The sequence below is a fragment of the Notechis scutatus genome, chromosome 1 (assembly GCF_049901735.1).
Source record: "Notechis scutatus isolate UNSWTSFEM ecotype Mainland chromosome 1, rNotScu1.2, whole genome shotgun sequence".
Taxonomy (NCBI): Eukaryota; Metazoa; Chordata; class Lepidosauria; order Squamata; family Elapidae; genus Notechis; species Notechis scutatus.
The window spans coordinates 30,622,464-30,635,109 of NC_142009.1; the positions used below are offsets into that span (position 1 = coordinate 30,622,464).

General features: G+C 36.9%; 1 protein-coding gene across 5 annotated transcripts in view; it reads right to left on the reverse strand.

Annotated features, from left to right (window-relative positions):
• Positions 1–4,204: 4,204 nt before the first annotated feature.
• PINX1 (PIN2 (TERF1) interacting telomerase inhibitor 1) overlaps positions 4,205–12,646 on the reverse strand; it is a 43,663-nt gene continuing 35,221 nt past the window's right edge. For all 5 annotated transcript variants that reach the window (XM_087960395.1, XM_087960388.1, XM_087960403.1 and 2 more), the window contains one exon: positions 4,205–4,850. In XM_087960395.1, coding sequence (XP_087816521.1) covers positions 4,823–4,850 — 28 coding nt within the window. In that variant the 3' untranslated portion in view covers positions 4,205–4,822. The remainder of the gene's footprint in view (positions 4,851–12,646) is intronic.

The following is a 12,646-nucleotide window of genomic DNA, read 5'->3' on the forward strand; positions in this document are numbered from 1 at the left end:
ATACTCTCATGATGTTGTAAATCACCCAAAGTCACTTGGGTGAGATGGGCGGTGTAGAAATTTAATAAATAAATAAAAATAAATATATGAATCATTTGGGCCAATCTAAGCAGAGGCAGACTTGGTTAGTACTCAGATGGGAGACAACAAGGAAATTCCCTGGCTGTTTTTGAGAAACTTTTTTGTGATTGAGAAACTGAAAAAAAAAATCCAGGAGGAGGCAAAGGAAACCATTTCAGTATTGCTGCCAAACAATATAATCACTAGGAATAAAATCCAAGTTGCATTTTAAAACATATCCCATCAATCTTTAAACTATACTCTTGGACACCTTATCTTTTTTGTTACCCCAGTGCAAATTAAGATAAAGCAGTATAAACGATTTACAAACATAATTTTATGAGGTTTTACAAAGCAGAGCATGTTGTGCAAGTCATGTAATTAAATCATTAATACATTTCTATGCTAAACTTTATTTTTATTGGAGTTATCTGAGGCACAAACACGAGAACTGGAACTTTTAGGGAACTGAAAGGCTTTTGCCTAAATTGTTTGCTTCTACTTTTTCCAATCTAATGATGCACTTAATAATTTATGTTTCATGATGACAAGTAACCTTAGAATACTATCTTCTTTCCCAAACTGTAAAATCTCATTGTACAAAGCATTTAAATCAATTTATACATTATTGAGGTCAATGAATATAAAATCATGCTCCCAAATTCTGAGACCTATGAACACTTTTCCCTAACATTCTGCTCTGAAACATTTGATCCCTTTCTAGATCTTTGTTCTTTGAGAAACACAAACATGTTCAGAACATGCTTAGATGAGTCAGTTAAAGACCTACTAGATGAATTTACATATATACACTAACTTTAATCAGTATTACCTTGGATGATAAATGGGGTGGGGGTATATTGTGCAACTCCAGCTTGTTTGGTTAGTTTATAATTCCATAGTTCTTGCAACCCCCCAAAATGGATTCATTTTATAATCAGGTTAAATATATTATGCATATGCAACTCATATTATTTGTCCAGTCCTTTCTAATTCTGGTTTCCTTAATAGATATCAGGCAAAGGATGTAGGGTGGCTTCTATTGAGTTGACTGCTACTGTCTTGCAGAAGCTTTTCCTATCATTCTCATTTAGCCTGTAGGATAGATACAGTATTAGATTCACTAATGTTCTCTTCTGAATCAGTAGGTTCCCTTTCCATTCCCGTCTTCTAAGTTTAGATTTCTTTAGGAGAGAAATAGGCACAGGGCAGGAGAATACTACTATATTCATGATCTGCTCTTTGCTGGAAATTGGTTGCCAACCAGAAGTCCAGAGTAGGACTTTGATTTTTAAATTTCCCCCCAAACTGGACAGTCTGCAATTCAATGTGGCTGCTTATGATGGATAGGGCTGCAATCTCCAACTGGTTGATAGGGCATGCTAAGATTGAGAACATTTAATTGTTTACTTTGGCAACTTCAAGACTCTGTTATAACCAAGAAAAATCAAATCTAGAGAACAACTATTTCCTTTAATTAGAACTAACTTTTGGATGATTCAGTCACATAAACAGCTCCCTCAACTTCTTTGAAGACCATTAAAGGATGAGAGCTTGGTACTATAATTAGTATTTGTTTCCATCAATTAAAACTCCTTTGACCAGTGGCCAGCTCTGATTTTTAGCCTAAAAGGCTTAATTATGCTGAAATTAAATGTAAGGCCAGGTGCTTCCCCCTTCTTCCTTGTTGATGACTCTGCTGTGACCAATAAGTACAAAAGCTGCAATGTTTACAGAACTTATATTTCTGTTCTCGGACATGACACTGCATGGGTGTGTGCGTAGAGTAATATTAAATGTTCATAGGATTTTATACTCTGTACTAGGAGTATATTATACAGACACACAGACAAGAGAGGGGGAGATAGTTTCAACCATAAAGTTCAAGAAATGAAGTGCAATAATTTATTTATTTAAAATAAACAATGGGAAAGAAAAGTAAAATAGTTAACCTGGATTTCAGCTTGAGTGTCAGTGACCTACACAGAAACATCTGCCTATGTCATGGCATGTTATAAAAGTGGTTGTTGGTCTTCCCTGGTCTAGCCCATTGCACTCAGAATATCCCATCAGACTGTCTCAACCTTGGAAACTGTGTGGAAGATATGTGGACTTCATTCCTCATGCTGGTTGGATAATTCTGGGAGTTGAAATCCATGTACTGTATCTTTAAGTTATACCATGTATCTTTACAAAACACTAGAAGAATCAAGTGTAGCCAGCTTCTGCCACCCACTGAGGCAAATGAATAACACAATACCAGAGTTGGAAGGGACATTAGAGGTCTTCTAGTTCAACCTCCCTGGTTAAGCAGGAAACCCTCCCTATATTATTTCAAACTGTTGTCCAGTCGCTTCTTAAAAACATCCAGTGTTGGAGCATCCACAACTTCTGGAGGCAAGTTGTTCCACTGATTAATTCTTCTGTCAGGAAAGTCTCAGGAACTAGTTCTGTTCAAAGATTGTATCAGTAGAGTATGCAGTACATTTGATGAAGATAATTTCTTATTAATCTGTTTTTATTGAGCTGCCTATTAAATAGATTAAGATTTATTCACTAAGAGTTACAGAACTCTGCTCAGTCATATTAATCTCCTTTCAGAGAAATAAACTGTTAGTTTGGATACATAAATGATTTTTAATGAAGTATAAAAAAAGCTTCTAGCACCTGGTCACATAGGTAAGGTACAAAAAAGCAGAAAATGTAGTCCAAGCCAGTTTTAGATTAACCCATTGGGAAAGCATGAATCTGCTAATTTTTTAGGAAGCATAGCTATTGGTTTATATTAAGTTATTACTATAGGGCCTTTGCTCAAAATCTTAGCTGATGTAGCAGTCTAAGAGAGAATCTAAAAGAAGCAAAATGAGAAACCAAGGTATGTAGCTTGGACCAGGGAGCTTGAACTTTATTGGCTGCAATGCAAGTTCTCCCCTCATAGTTGTAAAAGTTGTTTTTTTCTAAGAAATGTGAAAGATCCTCCGATATACAAGACTGGACATCTAGGACATGTACATTTTTTTTCTAAGAAAGCTACACCAAATAAGCTTGGGACTAAATTGGGGGAAAGAAAAGATCTGAAATATTCATAGATCAGAGCAGAATAAAGCATACTGTACCTGACAGGTGAAAGATGATCTCCCAATCTTTTTCAAAAGAAGCAGCAAGTTACCACTTATGCATACTGAATTTGTTTATTTTGTTGGGCTGGTACTTTATTTTCTATTTAGGATTGGACCTCTCTTTGTTAATATTATTATACTTCGTATTTTTTTTATGTTGGTGATCCCAAAAGAGACCAACTGAAGCAGGAAAAGAACAAGAAAAAATAGTGTATCCACATTTGTGTATACTCATCCATTTCATTTAATAAGGCTTTTTTATCCTAAGTTTTATTTTATCCTTTGGAATACCATAAAGGAAAAAAAATCTACAGGCAATAAAAGAGCCAACAATGAGTTAGTACATTCAGATCAAAAAGCATTAATAGACAATGATCCACTATTTCTTCAGGAGAAATTCATAAATGCTTGTTATGTATTGCTGATTTAATTTTCCTTTATACACCACCCAAAATCACATTGTTTGAGCTGAGAAACCATATAAATTATATAAATAAACAAACTACCATGTTCTTTTTAAGTGAGTCAAGAAAACAAGAAACATGGATATTGTAAACCAGGAATTAACCACTCAATCTTCTCCATTCCCAAAAACCTCTGTCATAGGATTAGGAGCTCCATTGATGCTTGTCATTGACATGCAAGTCCATTGAAGTACAACAACTAGACATCATGAGAAGATTCAGGATTTCCTGAAGAATCTCCCAACCAATTAACCCCCACACATCCACCAATCTTTTTTTGCAATTAATCTTCCAAAAGGTGGGAATGGTATGACAGCGGACAAAGACAACAAATATCCATAAGTTCCCCACTCTGATTGTTAAAAACCCGGCTTTTCTACCACTTCTTGGTTAAGGTGGATGGCAAGTCTTTTATGGGGTGAGTTTTTAAAATTAATTTGAATATTTCCTCTTCTTGACATACATAATTCTTCTATTACCTTCACTGTATTTTTTGATGTTGTATGCTTATGGAGTTGCCAGTCTTCTAAATTTGAAATAAGTAAACAAATAAGGACGATGTCTGTTTTATAAAATGTTGCTTATTTATTTGGGTAAATTTGGAAATCTAGGTATATTTCAATGAAGTTAAACATTAAAATTTATATCAACTGGAACATTTTTTCTTTATGCATTCTACATCTTCAGTTACATCTCAGTCTAATTTTTTGCTCTTTTTCTTTCTCTTTGATTTTTGCTCTCTTAAATCATTATTCTCTTCCTTAGATGTTTCAAAGGAACATTGTCTTGCCTTTTGGTTTTGAGAACCAATTTGAGATTCACTATAAATAAGATCATTACTGCTGTCCAGATGTTTAGATTTCTTTCTCTTTTTCTTTTTCTGGGTATCCACTTCATCTCTACTTGAATCTACTATCCCAGTGCAGATAATCTTTGGTTCTCCAGCCTCATCCTGTGCATGTTTATGTCTTTTTTTCTTCTTTGTCTGGGATTCCAAACACTCCAATTTCTCAACCATCACTGGAGGAGAATTACCTGGCTCTACTTTGGTGCAATTTTGAGTTTTCTTCAGTTTTGTCATGCACTTGGCAAAATATTCCTGCACAGTAAGAGTGCTGGTTACAGTATTGCTCCCATCTACTTGGTCAGGTGGCACAATAGCTTCTTTTGAATCTTCCTCTACAAAGCCTGTGCTAGGAGCATCAACCTGAGAATGAAAAAAGAGGAGTTAGAGGTCAGGGGAGTAAACTGAGTGTTTTTTTTAAATTATAAACTGTCTTGATACTGGATCAGATAGGGTTTTCAAAAGATCCAACACAACTTCATCCTATGTTTTATCATGGAATGCAGTTATCTCAGCCCAATCCTGCTTTATTTCCTGATATAAGACAGTTCTGCTTAGCTAAGTTTTGTTCTGACCCAGCCTTCGTAAACCGTAATTATTCAACGCTGGGAATTGTTTTCATTCCTCGCTGGAGTTAAGCTCAAACAGTCCCCCAAGATAAGCACATACCTTTCAGTTCTGTGAAGTGCTGCCAAAAACAGAAGTATCAAATTAACTAGAAAAGAAACCAACCAAAGTACAAGAAAAACCAACTGAAGTACAAAGAGCTTCCAGCATGACTTGGAACCGATCGAACTGCTTTGCTTCCTGCAAAGGTTTCATCCTCTTGGCCTGACTTTTATCCCTTATGGGAGGGGCAATCACCTCCCAGCCTTACTTCCGAGTCGCCCCTTTTGTTTCAGCTGCTCTCGCCTTCTAGCAGCTCTGCGCACACACACACTGGAACAGGCTCTCTTGGGTCCTCTCCCTCGCTGCTGCCAGACTCCGAAGGTAGCACCCCACTTCCAGATGGTCCTGGTCCCATCTCTGCATTGGACGCAGGATCCTTGTCTGAGTCCTCTCCAGACTCCCTGACTGGTCCCTGTTCTTCCCCACTGTCCGATTCCACTGCTATCTGCACTGACTACTGGCGAACCACAGAAAGTTTAGCATATGTCAAATCAGATGAAACCCAAAAGCCACACATGTCTACAGAAAGGAATTATGAAATATTCTAATTTTGCTGCTTATTTGGGAAGGCAAAATCTAAGGGGTTTGTTGAAGACCCAGTTGGCAGACCAGTGTCTTTTTAAGCAACAAGTTATACACCCAATTGGAATGAGATAGCCTTTTATTTTATAGGGAAACTCAGCAAAAATAAACACAGTAATCCTATAAAGACAGATCAACTCAAGAGCTGGAATACTCAACACTGCAAATCACTTAAAAATTCTTAAGCAGAATTTACTCAGATATTTTTAAGTACCCCAAGAATCACTAATGGAATTTCAAGAGCAACATTATTTTTGTTCCACAGGACTTGGTCCTTGGATTGCATATCCATCAGGAAGTTGCCTTTTCATACAACACCTGATCAGGAAGATGTCCACAGTTTCCCTTAGTTGGATCACAGTTAAATACATTTGAAAACCACCAGCGGTGTACCTGAAGGGCAGATTACAGTGTGCCATAAGATGTGCATTTTAATTAATTCAATATTTTAATGAACTTCAGAATGTGATAATATAAATCACACCCAACAGAGGAAATACTTGATTTCACGTACACTATATGGAGTTCCCAGTATGACATAGGCTTGAAAACATTTTACTTAAATATTTGGATATCCTGTATTATTGTCTCCTATTATCTTGAAGAGAGTGATAGGTAATTATGTATGTATGAAGGACGTGCTTCTTCAGCCATTAGCCAAAATGAAGTACATTTCTCTCATGTCTCTCACAATGTGAGAGATCATTCTGTGTATATTACAGGAAGACCTGTTTTCTCTGCACTGGTTATCATGTGTTCTCATTTCACTGACAAATGGAATCACATTGTTTCCTCTAACATCCTACAATTGCCCCGATGTATTAATTCATACTAGAATTGCATATCCTAATTTACAACAAGTGAGAAAATCCAACCAGAGACTGATTACTGAGGTAACGTGAATATTCTTGGTATCATAGATCAAAGATCTCATGATGCCTTGTTCAATCTTAAGGTCCAGCAGGTTTCTGGGTTAGGATGCTGTGAATTCCTACTGCACTGTCATAAATACTATACACCCCTCTTTTCCCTAAAATTCAAAACAAAGCAAAACAATATTTATATATGTGCAAGGAGATGTTTTTCTACATCTCTTTTCTATGGCAGGCCTAATTATGCCAAAATGAAGATTATTTGGAAGTTAAAGCTCATTTATGCCACTTTCCACATGTCCATTCACTATGCAACAGAAAGGAGATATCTCAATCTTCTCGGAGAAGAAATTGGCTAGAACAGAGCAAGGTTTTCCTACTGTGGCTCCTTCAAATCAGAATTTGTGCTTTAGAAAGTTTTGTCTAGCCACTTCCTCATTCTTTCTCCTGTGACAAATAAAAACTTTTTAAAAGAAGAAAAAACAAAAAATATCTTCCAATTCTTTGTTTAGCTGTCGTTTTTTTTCTTGTGAACTTGAACAATGTGCCTTTTAAAAGTTGTTAGCCATGACACAAGCAAAATTAAGTACTCCCTAGTTTCAGCAAGAAGGAATTATTTGTTTGGGTTGCTCTTGAAATCAATAAATTTTAACTTTTTAATAAAATATGGGTGATATTTATGGAAGTAAGCCCCCTTGATTTCTATCTTTCTATAATATATTTATGCAAAGAAGAAACACCAATCTGGGGTTTATCTTTTGGATAAAACATAGGTGTGCAAGCAGGCACAAAATTTTTTACTCCTTTTTTCTTTTTTCATTATATTCTGACTACAGAAAAAAAAACCCATCAATGGCTGTCACCAAAATTTGCTTCACCTAGGTAAAACAACCTTTAAGCATTTCAAGTATTAAAACGTTAAAAAAAGCTTTGTGAATTCCATCATAATTGAGCATAGGTGAAAGGTACAGAGACAAGAATTTTAAGCTAAAAGCACAAAATATTAAATCCCAAATCAGCAATCAGGCACATGTACTGGACTGACTGTTGCCTAAAATGGAGAAGTTTAGAGAAACCCATGATGCCTAAAGACAAGAACGCAAGCTAAACCACTCCTGTACTGACAGGAATTTTAATAACCACGGGCCACTGCACACAAAGTTAGCAGGGCATGGAGACAGGTAAAGGCAGTGTCAGCTCCAAAGCAAACTCACACACCGCATTTCGGGGACACTGATGGAGAACCGTTAATCATTTGGAAAAGGTAGGTGCCAGGAACACTCCCAACTGCTTCGCATGACCAACTTTCTTTTGGGAACCCTGGAAACCAGGGAAAAACAATGATGGTGATCTGAACAGTGCTGTCAGATTAAATCAGCTGCTATTTACATCAGGAAAAATGTAGTAATTGGAGGCTGCCACCAAGAGGTGAGCAAAAAGGAGGAGTGGCCCTCTATTCATTCAGATGTCCCTCCTCCATCCTCAAACCTTGCTATGGCTTCAGTGTTCATTCTTGATACCAGATCATTAAAATCTGGGGCCTCTTTTGCCTGGCTGCCACTCAGAGGCAGCAGCTCAGAGATGTTATCTCCAGCCCTGTTTTTTGGTGCCCAAAGGGGAAGAAGAAATCCTAAATTCTCTCTTAAGACATACAATATGCTAGATTCTGAAGAGAAGGCAGCTACAAGAAAGGGGGCATCTGTTAAACCTGGAATGACCAAGTTGGTTCATAAAAGTTGTAGCTGATAATGAAATGATAGATTTGCATGGAGGTATGGAGAACTGTTTCAGAGAAGATGTGAAAGGATGAGGAGATTCAGGTTCCTGATGAAAAATAGCAATCCCTTTTTATAACAGCTTCCTTTTAAGCTGAAACTGCCCAAGGAGCTGCAGAGGAATTATTGAGTCTATCATCTGCACCTCTGTAACTGTCTGGTTTGGTTCTGCAACCCAACAGGACAGACACAGACTTCAGAGGATAATTAGGACTGCAGAAAAAACAATTACTACCCACCTGCCTTCAATCGAGGACCTATATACTGCACGAGTCAAAAAGAGGGCTGTGAAAATATTTACAGACCCCTCACATCCTGGACATAAACTGTTTCAACTCCTTCCCTCAAAATGACGCTATAGAGCACTGCACACCAGAACAACTAGACACAAGGACAGTTTTCCCCCGAACACCATCACTCTGCTTAACAAATAATTCCCTCAATACTGTCCGACTATTTACCAAGTCTGCACTACTATTACTATTAATTTTCTCATCACTCCTTATCACCCCCACTTGTGACTGTATGACTGTAACTTTGTCGCTTGTATCCTTATGATATATACTGACTGTTTCCTAGTATGATTTGATTGTTTATTGTACCCTATGACTATCATTAAGTGTTGCACCTTATGATTCTTGATGAATGTTTCTTTTCTTTTTATGTACACAGAGCATATGCACAAAAGACAAATTCCTTGTGTATCCAATCACACTTGGCCAATAAAGAATTCTATTCTGTTCTATTCTATTCTATTCTGTTCTGTTCTGTTCTATTCTCTTCGTATGCTAAAGAAAGTCACTATATGTTTTTACTATAAGCTTTGTAGAAAGATACAAAAAGTCTATAAATCAAATATTTAAAATAATCAAAGAACAATATATGTTTGATTTTAGACAAAATTGGTAGGATAGTCCTGTAGTGAGCCTACTATTGGGTGCAAAACTTCATTAACTTGTAAAGCTATTCCTGGATAGTGACAAATAGTTTATTTTGAAATATGAAATTTGCAATTAGTTGAAATGCTTTTTAACAGTAATCATTCAATTAGCCATTATATAGAAAATTGAGCTATTTTCCTATGTTAACAAATCAGTATGATAAAATATGGTATTAAAACCGAATAGAACTTGATGTATTTTACATATACTAGTTTCTCTTTCATTTAAGTAACAGGGAAATGCATTCACTCTGATTGTTGAACAGGTATTACAATATTTTTGAGGGAATTGTATGTTTCCGATATTTCTCTGAACATATACTTATGTGCATAAAAACTAAACTTTCCTCAATACAAATAGTAAATTCTAATGAGCACAATCCTATGAAAATTAAGCATTTATATGGCCCCTATATTAGATGAAAATTTGAATTGAACACCCCCTATATAGGTAGTTCAACTTACGACTACAATTGACCCCAAAATTTCTGTTGCTAAGCAAGACAATTGTTAAGTAAATTTTTCTTATTTTACGACATTTCTTGCCACAGTTGTTAAATGAATCACTGCTGTTGTTAAATTATTAACATGGTTGTTAAGTGAACCTGGCTTCGCCTATTCTTGTCAGATGGGTGCAAAAAGTGATTCCATGACCCTGAGACACTGCAGCCGTCATAAATATGAATCAGTTGTCAAGTGCCTGAATTTTGATCACATAATCATGGGGATGCTGCAATCGTCACAAGTGTGAAGAATGATCATGTCACTTTTTTCAGTGTTGTTATAACTTCAAATGGTCACTAAATGAACTGTTGTAAATCAAGGACTACCTATATTAAGAGGAATTAAAGATGACCAGAGCAACTTTAAACAATTGTTAATAATATGTGGATACTTCATCTACTCCATTTGATGCAGTAGGTGGCAGAACAGATTTCAAAACTGAAGATTTTTTTTATTCACATCCAGCTATAAGTATGATATCCCACAACACACATTTATACAAGATTTGGGTTTTGGGGAAACTGCATTTAAAAGAAGTCCAAGCAGAAAAAGTAAAAGTAAAAGCAAGGTGTTATGCTTTACAGAAGAAATCGGAACTTGTTACTTATAACCTAGAAGTTAGATTCCAGAAATGGTGGACATTGCAATGCAACAGTAGCTAAATCGCCCCAGATACTCCCGTTCCTCCTGTGCGAAAGGATGCCAGCTGAGAGAAGCAAATAAGAAATGCACCTGAATAGGACTTGACAAGCAAGACCAGGTATTTCCCGAGCCTCTGTAGCTGAGACTAATTAAACAATTGGTGAAAATAATAGATGGGGAAAAGAACCAAACCCCATTAAAATAAGGTGAAATGAATAAAATTAGGAAGGGAAATGCCATAATAATCTATGTTAAGATAGCCATGGATTGTGGGTTGAGAGTAGAGTACACAAGTAGATTGTCGAGATAAAATGGCTTGGAAAAAATGATGTCAGTGTGAGCTTGGAAAAACCCTGAAGACGGAAAAGGATTCCAGCAGAGATTATAGGAGGAAGCTGTGTCAACAAGTGAAAGGGCCGGGCTTCTTAAAGATGAGGAAATGATGCTGCTTTTGAAATTGGGAATAACTGGCACTTACAGGAATTTTCATTTGTTATGTTCAAGAGTTGGGATAGGGAAATAAAAATATAATTTAGTGATTTGGGAGGGGGTGTAATGAATTGTTACTTTTCTGCTTTTTTTTTTCAACTTGTATGTCAAAAAAGCTTTTAAATGTTCACTGCAGAATTAACATCACAGATTTGTACGTGGGAAAGGGTGTAATTAATGTCACATAACCCAATCAATCTGACTCTAGGTTAGCAACAGAAAACAGGTAGTTCCTGCTTTGCGGACAATGAAGGAAAAGAGGCCAAGCTTATGAGAAATCCCAGGTAACCAATAGCTTACCTATAAATGCGGAAGTAGTCCCAATTTGTTCAGGAATAAATTGGGAACTAAAAACCAGTCCCAAATAGCTAAAATGAAAGCCAATGCATGCGGATCTGCGATTTTTCTCTCTAGTTATCGAAGAGAAAAAAAATGTGGAGCTACAAGTAGTAGCCGCACCTCAATGGAAATTTTTGGAAAAGCTTATTTTGCCTCCTTATAAAAACACCCATCCAGTTCAACTCTGCTTTGCAATGTGATTGACCAACTGAAGTGCAAAAGCAGGATGGGAAGGCAAAGAGTTCTTTCCTGCAATAATGGTTTCTCAACCTAGAGATCACATCTATCCATCAGACTAATGGATGGGAATAGCCTTTATCTCCACCATGTTTTTCTCCCTAACCTCCTTCTCCTCCAACTGAAAGGCATCATGCATCAATAAATTCCTTAAATCACATATGTACTGGGTGAAGACACCCTTCTTTTTATCTTTCCTGAATCTCCTGCCAACAGATTCATTGGACAACTTCAGATATTCTAACATTAAAGGCAAAAGAAGAAAAAAATATCTCCATGTATTTTATAGATCTCTCCTATGTTCATTCCCTTGACCGCCTATCCTAAGATCTGACATCATAATTACATGATTTGTTACTCCATTTCCCCCTTTGGCAACCAATCATGGCAACCAGGACAATTCAATGAAGCACAGTGTAATTGAATATGTTAGGCTCCCTGGGTTGTTTCAAAGGAGGCCTCAACATGAGGAACATTTTGTTTTGATTGCTAAAGGCTTAGGGAGCACCATCGCATACATCTTTTTAGAGAATCTAAAATACAGAAGCAACATGGCCAACAAGTTAAGTCCATTAAATGAATCTGGCTTCCCCACTGACTTTGCTTGTCAGGAGGTCACAAAAGGTGATAGCTTGATCCTGGGATAATCCATCCATCATAAATATGAGCCAGTTGTCAACCGTCTGAATTTTAATCATGTGACCATGGATGCTGTAACGGTTGTAAGAGTGAAAATCGGTCATAAGACACTTTTTTCAATCCTGTTGTAACGGAACGTTTGTTAAGTTGAGGACTACCTATATTAAAAGCTATACTAAAACCACATCTAAAAAAAATCAAGAGTTGGATTGGATAGAATCTTTTTACTCCATTAGCCAGCTCCAATGGTGAGTGGCCCCTCCCAGAGTCCTGGCCAAACTGGCAAAGCCAGGCTTTAATACTCTACCTGAGTGCCAAAAGGGAGGGGGCAGTTCTCACCTCCGGTAATAGAATATTCCACAGGGATGGGGCCACAGCAGAAAAGGCTCTTCTCCTTGATCACACCTGCTTTAATTCCTTAGCAGACGGGATCCATAGTGGGCCTCTTCTGCTAGAACAAGTGGGGTGGGC